General features: G+C 34.2%; 1 protein-coding gene across 1 annotated transcript; it reads right to left on the bottom strand.

The window, feature by feature from the left end:
• Positions 1–2,962: 2,962 nt before the first annotated feature.
• Positions 2,963–3,547, bottom strand: LOC141655506 (protein FAR1-RELATED SEQUENCE 1-like). The gene has a single exon (XM_074462583.1). It carries the CDS (start codon positions 3,545–3,547, stop codon positions 2,963–2,965), a length of 585 nt encoding a protein of 194 aa, XP_074318684.1.
• Between the last annotated feature and the right edge of the window lie 5,405 nt (positions 3,548–8,952).

The raw sequence follows: 8,952 nt of genomic DNA on the forward strand, positions 1-8,952 counted from the left end.
TAAAGTTGCTTTGTTTCTAAAATTGCCTTTTTGTGACTTGTAGGGTCTTTATCGAGAAAACAACCCCATTATTTGGGGTCAATACATAAAGGACAATTACACTCCAGTTGATGGTAGCCATATCGACAAGGTCAGATATTTGTGATGTTTATTTTACTTATTTGTGAATTTTGGAACTTGTTTTGTGAATCTTGGAGCTTATTTTGTGAATCTTGGAACTTATTTGGTGAACTTATTTTGTGAATTCTGGAACTTGTTTTGTGAACTTATTTGTGAATCCTGGAACTTATTTCGTGAATCCTGGACCTTATTTTGTGAACTTATTTTATGTATCCTTGACCTTATTTTGTGAAATTATTTTGTGAATCTTGAACCTTATTTTGTGAATCCTGGACCTTATTTTGTGAATCCTGGACCTTATTTCATGAATCCTGGACCTTGTTTTGTGAATCCTTGACCCTATTTTGTGAACTTATTTTGTGAATCCTGGACCTTATTTTGTGAATCCTGGACCTTATTTTGTGAACTTATTTTGTAAATCCTGGAACTTGTTTTGTGAATCCTGGATGTTATTTTGTGAATCCTTGACCTTATTTTGTAAATCATGGACTTTATTTTCCTTATTACAGCATTAATCTCTTAGTTTGTCTTGTACATTTACTATCTCAGGTTTTTATCCCTTTGCATAGTGACACGCCGAAGCATTGGTGGGCTTGTGTCTGTGATATAAAGCAGGGACAAAATTTCATCCTTGACTTAAGCGTGGATATTAATGTGGATCCTGACAACAAGCATGCCAAAGAGCTTGTATGAATTTTTTTTCCAAAATATTATTATTGCCTTTTCTTTTAAAAGTATACTCCAAAATATATTTTGATCTTGTTATTGCCTTTTCTTTTTCAGTTGTATCATGTTTCAACTATTTTGGGAGAGTCATATAAATCTTTGGAGTTCATGCACACGAACGAATTTGTTAATCTCGAAGTCCCTCAACAAACAACATGGTATATAAGCATGTATCTTTTTCCTTTTGTTAACAGATCAATAGTTATTATTTTGAGCTTGTTGATTTTAAACCATTTGCTGTTTTTTTTTTTTGTCTAGTTTTGATTGTGGAGTTTTTCTGTTGAAGTGGTTGAGTGCCTTGGATGATGATGTTTTACGGACCAAAAGTGAATATTTTGAGGTAAGTTCATTAGTATACGAAAATAAAGCCTTATCTTGCGAATTTCGGACCTTGTTCAGTGAATCTTAGAGCTTGTTTTGTGAAACTTGGTCATTATAAGTGGTTTAAAATCAACAAGCTCTGAGATTCACTGAACAAGGTTTGAGATTCACAAAACAAGGTCTGATATTCACCAAATAAAGATAGGTTGTCTATATACTTCATTAATATATGTCACTCTTTGTAGAAATTGCCACAATATCGAAAATCGATCATGTTGGAACTACTTAGATGGGATGAAAATACTAAAAAGGTACACTTCATTGTCTTAAAAATGATGTGAAGTTCATTTCTTCATAACTTTGGCGAATATTTCGTAAATAAGTCGATTGTACTTGTTTTTGGTTGTACAGGTGTTTAATTAAAGAAGACAATTGTCCGAGTTGATGGGATGATGTGAAGTCATATTATGCAAAAGTGGGTTGAGGCTCCTGTAAAGATTGTTGCCTTCATCAACTCTTGTAAAGATATTTGATAGTTGTAAAGTCATAATAATTTTTTTGGGTCACTTATGTGACTTATGTAGCTAATTTGACATTGAGTTGAGCAATTTGAGCTTGGCTTGGACTACTGTTATACGATTTCCCACATTTAAGTTCATGTTTCACTAAATCACCTTCCACCTTCCGTAGGATTCACAAACTTTGCAAGTAAACAATTGGACAAAATAAAGTCTAGCATTCACAACATTAAAAACAAATAAACGTCGTAAGTAAATCAACAAGCTCTGAGATTCACTGAACAAGGTTTGAGATTCACAAAACAAGGCCCAAGATTCACAAAATTAAGAGCAAAATAGATGATTTTAAACCACGACCAAGTTTCACAGAACAAGCTCTAAGATTCACTGAACAAGGTCTGAGATTCACAAGATAAGGTCTGAGATTCACAAAATTAAGAGCAAAATAGATGATTTTAAACGACGACCAAGTTTCACAGAACAAGCCCTAAGATTCACTGAACAAGGTCTGAGATTCACAAGATAAGGTCTGAGATTCATAAAATTAAGAGCAAAATAAGTGATTTTAAACCACGACCAAGTTTCACAGAACAAGCCCTAAGATTCACTTAAGAAGGTCTGACATTCACAAGATAAGGTCTGAGATTCAAAAAATAAGGTCTGAAATGATAAAAATGCTTGATGCTAGATTCAGGACCAAGTTTCACAATTTTACGTTCCAGTTTCACAAAATAAGGTCCAGGATTCACAACATTGACCAAAATAAAACTATCAAAACTTGTCTTCTTCAATCGTCATCTCTATTCTCGTTGCTTAAGAATACTCCTTTACATCATTCTTCATTCTCGACTTCTTCCCCTTCTTCCTCTTCTTCTGATGTGTCTCCCTATGTGAAGAATCAAACCTTGATTAGATACTTTTAAAAAAAAAAAAAAAAGAATTAGTAGACAATAGTAGTTGCGTTTTCAAGTAATACTAAAATGGAAAGACAATAGTAGAATTATACATACTTGATTCTCAGGAGGATGCTCTGCAAACTCATTTGGACAATTTCTTTTATCGTGTTGTGACATGCGTTTAAACTTAGCACACAACCTTTTAGGTTTTTTTGCCTTCATAATTGCCTTATTTTTGCTGCTCACCATCCTTTTACCACTACCTTTGTTTCTAGCGACTTTAAGTGGTAAGATCTTGATTTCTTTTGGAGCCTTGCAGTTGAGAAGGACCTCCAATTCTTGTTCTTTGGTCAAAGGCTTTGGGTTTGGCTCCAACTTCTCTCAGAATTCTTTAATTAGCTTGGCAAACTCTTTCATATCTGACTCTTCTTCTTTTCTTTTGAGCATACCAACAGTTGCGTAAATCTCAGACCACACCCGAGACATTCCAAATTTACTATTACCAGTAAGATCATAGTTTTCCAGCGGATTTCCATTCAAATCATAAACCGGGTTTCTGAGTGCATTCTTACTCCACCTACGCAAAATGTATTTCTCAGGTATTTCCTTCAACTTTCCCGAGCAAATCCAAATGATGTGGTTGCATAAAATACCTTTCCTTTCAAACAATTTACATGTACAACGGACATCCATTGTTCTCCTATTGTACTCAACTGCATATCTGTTTCGCTTGTTTGCGTCCTCAACAATTGAAACTTCAAAGTTAGTTACTGGATCTGGTGAGGTGTATCCACAAACACTACACGCATATACCGAAAATTTAACCTCCTCTTGGAAGTCAAAGAACACTTCATGTGTATAGACCTTCACTGCATGGGCCTCCCAGTTTGACCTGAATAGCGTTTCTGGCATTGAGTTGTGGCTCTGTGCTTCAAGAAGCTTTAGATTGTGCCTTTGTTGGTCCATGACACTCTCAAATCTCATCCAAAATTCTACGAGAGTCCCATATTTATTTTCAAATCTCTTGAAGAAGCTATTCGAACTCTCTGATCTTTGTGTGGTTTTTAAAATGTTGTCCATCGGCACATTTCTGAAATAAGCGGGTGTCCACTGATCTCGTTCCACAAACTTGCCAGTCAACCATTTATTTCCTTCTAACGAGAACTCGCTAATGACCTTAGCCCAATTCTCTTAAAATTCCTCAGGCTCCAAGTCCTCGCTCCAGACAACATTGTTCAAACGACTTAAGAAATCAGTCTCTTTGCAAATTGTGCTCCCAACCTTGTCTGTTACTTTCTTCATAATGTACCACATGCAAAAGCGATGTCTTGCTTTTTGAACACGGCTTCAAGTCACAAAATCCACATTATCTATTGTCAGAGTATTATCTTCTATGGTCACAAATCAAGCTTTAAGATTCACTAAACAAGGTCTCAGATTCACAAGATAAGAGAAATAAAAAATTAAGCAATTTCAACAACTTATGACCAAGTTTAAGAATATTAGCTTTGTGTTTCACAAATCAAGATCTAAGATTCACAAAACAAGCCCTAAGATTCACAAAATAAGGAAAAGAGCAAAGCACATGATTTCAACCACTTATGATCAAGTTTCACAAAATTACCATATAAGTTCACAAAACACGCTCTATGATTCACAAAATAAACTTCAAGATTCACGAATAATGTTCCTAGATTCACCAAATAAATAACCAGTTTCACAAAAGTAAGATATTCCAAACACACCTGGTTTGCATTTATTATTCCGGCATTTTGGTCACTGATGATGTAATTGGGTTCTTTACCACCCATTGCTTTCAGAAACTGCTGAAATGTCCAAATAAATGAGTCATCGTCTTCATGCTCTAAAAGCACGCATCCAAATGTTATTGACTTTTTGTGATTGTCAATCCCAGTGAAAGGCGCGAATTTCATGTTATCTTTGTTCGTTCCATAGGTTGGATCGAATGAAATAGCATCACCAAACAATGCGCAACATCTGATGGAATCCGCATTTGTCCAAAAAATTATTGTCAAAGCACTGTCAGCATCTGTTTCATATGCAAATACCAACCCTTTTGTCTCTCGGAGGGTTTCTAAACGAGAGACGAACATATGTCCATCCTTGCCATTAAGTAGACACTTTACATTCCTTTGGAAATTCTTGAACTGCATAAGGGTAGCTCCCACATTTTCGAAACCCTCTACTTGTTCCTTGCATAAGTTGTATGTTAAACTAGCCCCGACACTCAATCTGGAATTTTGGATAATCAATTGCTTATGATATTCATTCAGTTGATTTATATTGTCAGCAAGTTTCTCAAATTCCCTATTTTTGACAGGCGTCACTGGGTGATTGTGACCCTCACGGAATTGTTCAATCTTGTAGATGTTTTCATGGAACATGAATTTGATCATCGCTTCACAACCCCACCTTTTAATTTTGGTTATTCTTGTACCTCTTTGCTTATTGGAACTCTCGGCCTCCTCATCACCACCTCCACCCCTTTTCTTACCGGTTTTAGCAGTTGTTTTTGTATTTCCACTTATTGCACCAGCTTTTGTTTTGTCACCAGTTTCAACGGTTGTTGTTTTTGCATCAGCTTTGGGAGGACGATTTTTCTTCTTATTAAAACCTTCACGATGGCAAACCATGCATTTTGTTCGAATAACACCATCTTTAAACCTCTTAGTTGAAGACTTCCTTGCTTCAAACCCACAAGCAATAGCATAAATTTTATAGAACAACATCGCTGACTCTAAGTCCACAAATGTTTTGCCAACCACGGGTGTAAACTTCTCTTCAATCCTACTTATCCATTGCTCAGTGCCACCCGGTGTGTAAGTTACCAAAGTAGTAGGTGTGGCAATAGTTGGCATTGTAGGGGTTGTTAAGACAGCAGTAGAACCCTCACCATCCTTACCAGAACCAACATTAGAGCAAGGAACTTCACTACAACCGACACGGGGCATCACACTACACTGTGAGTTGTTGGTGACATTTGAATCAACACCTAAGAAGATAAAAGGTTCACAAAGTCATATCTCACATTCACAAAACAAGGCTTAAGATTCACTAAATACGGTCTGTGATTCACAAATGAAGGAAGAGAGCAGAATAGGTGATTTAGAAATAAAAAGTTTTAGAATAAAAAGTCTCAGAATATTATGTAGAAGAGTCCCTTATTCATCTAAACACGCAGGAAGATCACTCGCTGATGTAGATGAATGGTGCACCTATAGCTATATCAATATTGCTCTTTGTGCATTGCCTCAAACAAATAGGGGTGATTGATAAACTAAACAAATATCATATCTTGCTTAATTTTTCAGCTTCTTATTTATTTTATTTTTGAATGTTGTTGTTTAGTTAATTCGAAAGCCATGAACCTGCGAAATTTTATGTGATGAAAAATTACAAGATTTTTAAGTTTGCTGAATATTACTTATGTTTTAATTATCACACTATCATCATTTGCTAAGATTCACTGAGTAAGGTCTGAGATTCACGAAATAAGGTCTAAGATTCACCAAATAAGTAAAAGAGCAGAAAAGGTGATTCTAACCACTTATGATGACCAAGTTTCACAAAACAAGCTCTAAGATTCACTAAACTAGGTCTGAGATTCACAAAATAAGGTCTGAGATTCACCAAACAGCAAAATCCACTCAATTCATAAACTCTTACAGTAACAATTCAACAAACTCTTACAGTCACACAATTAGGTCCTAATATTCACAAATTCAACTCAATTCATAAACTAAACCTTGCAAAAAAACTGAAATACAAAATCGATCCATATATTCCATAATAATCGAGCATAAATTTTGATAAATGCAAATTGAATCAGAAAACATGAGATTTTACAATAATTACACAAAAAACGATATACCTGATTCAATCATTGTGATGTCTACAATCTCTATAGCAATTAGAGCTGCAAAATCGTCAAAAACAATGTAGTAAGTAGTACGAAATCGCGAAAAAAAGGAAATCGCTCAAAATATTGGTCAAATTTAAAAGTTCTATTTACGAAATCGTTCAATTTGATCAAATTCGAACCCGATATCGTCAATTTATGAGTGAATTGACAGAATTGTGTGAATATACTCAATTTTGATCAAAATAATGAAATTACCTGAAAATTAATCGAAATCTTCTTCCGAAATTACTTCAATCGACGTTTTGTATGTTGTTTAGCTGAAATCTACAAACAATCGTTGCAAATTGATGAGTTTATGGACAAAATTTGCGTTGAATGAGTAGAACGCACGAACAGCTGCAAACGAATGTTGGTTGTTACGAACGTTGAATGTGTTTTGCTATATTTTAGAGAGAGGGTGTGTATTTGGGCCTTTGTATGGTTTATTATTTTAGAGAGAGAAAGTATTTTGGGCTAAATGAAAAGATTTGGAATGACCCCTCAATTTTCAGCCCAAATAATAATAGGAAGTTAGTCCATAAATTTGCTTAATGAAAGAAATTGGTGAGGCTAGCCGCCTCGCCATAATTAACGGCCTCACCGGATCCGGCCTATATATATATATATATGTGTATATATATATATGTGTATATATATATATATATGTGTATATATATGTATATATGAGTATATATGTGTATATATATATATATATATATATATATATATATACACATATATACATATATATATACATATATATATATATATATATATATATATATATATACACATATATATATATATATATAGAAAAGGGATCATATAAATCCACCTTATTTAGGTGAGTCCTTGAGTCCTCATCCAAGCCCTTAGATCTAAATAATGGATGGCTAGGATTAGATTAAAATAAAGGGCTGTGATATAAATACCACAAACCCTAATCTCTCATTTCATTCCTCACAACACAAATCTCTCACTTCTCTCTCTTCTTCCCATCTCTCTCTAAACTCCACTGCCGCCACCATTCCACCGCCGCCACCACCATCATCCCACTGCCGCCACCACGCTAATGTTGCCATGCCACCACTACTGCAACGACGCCACACCGACCATACCACACACCACCTGCCGCCGCTGCCTTCTACTCGCCGTCACCCCTTCTCCTTTATCCTTTTTCTTTTATTTTTTTTTCAGATCTACACATAAAAAATTGATATTTTTCATTTTGTTTCAAAAATTTACCATAAACGTCCCTCCTTCACTCTCCTCCGTCGACACCACCACCACGAGCCACCCCCACCAAACATGAGATCCAAAAAAACTATATCTAAAACACTAGAATTGAAACAATGGAGGTGGTCATGGTCGGATTGGTGGTGTTTGTCGCGCGAAAGGAAGAGAGGAGAGGAAGATGTAGCGTTAATATGGTGGATCTATTTTTTTTTTTTTGAGGTCCTTTGGATCTCGGTTTTATGTGTGTAATCGTTTTTTTTTCATTTTTTTTGTTGGCTGATGGTGGCGGCAAGGGTGGTGGCGTTGGTGGTCATGTTATTTTTCCAATTCGTTTTTTTTTAATTCAGTTTTTTTGTTTTTTGTGCTTTGTGGTCAGAAAGCGGCGAGGGTCATGGCGGTGGTTACACTCTTATCAGTCTCTTTTTTACACTCATATCTGACTAAAGTTACACTCTTATCGAACAAAAGTTACACTCTTACCAGACTGAAGTTACACTCTTATCAGTCTCTTTTTTACACTCATATCGGACTAAAGTTACACTCTTAACGGATTGCAGTTACACTCATATCGGACTAAAGTTACACTTATTATGACTATAGTTACAATCGTAAATGAGTAAAGTTACATAAAATTGTGTTAAAATTATAAAATTTCAACATAAATTAAAAATTACATAAATTTTACATAAAAAATGACTTAAAAAATTAAAGTTACATCCTTAAAATACTAAAATTACACTTGTAAAACAGTAGAGTTACACTCATAACGGATTGAAGTTACATAAATCGTTAAAATTACATAAATGTAAGTTTATATATTTAAAATAAGATTATATAACATAAATTCAAATTTTTGTATAAAAAAATGACTTAAAATGAACAAATTCAAATTTTTTATATTAAAAAATGATTTAAATGATTAAAGTTACACTCGTAAAGAATTAAAGTTACACTTAAAATTACATAAATTTAAGTTTATATATTTAAAATAAGATTATATAACATAATTTCAAATTTTTGTATAAAAAAATGACTTAAAATGAACAAATTCAAATTTTTTATATTAAAAAATGATTTAAATGATTAAAGTTACATTCATAAAGAATTAAAGTTACACTTATGGACTAAAGTTACACTCATAAAGTACTGAAGTTACATCCAAAAAATGAGTGGCTAAGATTAGGACTTAGGGACTCAACCAAATTTGTGGACT

This window comes from Silene latifolia, chromosome 5, assembly GCF_048544455.1.
Source record: "Silene latifolia isolate original U9 population chromosome 5, ASM4854445v1, whole genome shotgun sequence".
Taxonomy (NCBI): Eukaryota; Viridiplantae; Streptophyta; class Magnoliopsida; order Caryophyllales; family Caryophyllaceae; genus Silene; species Silene latifolia.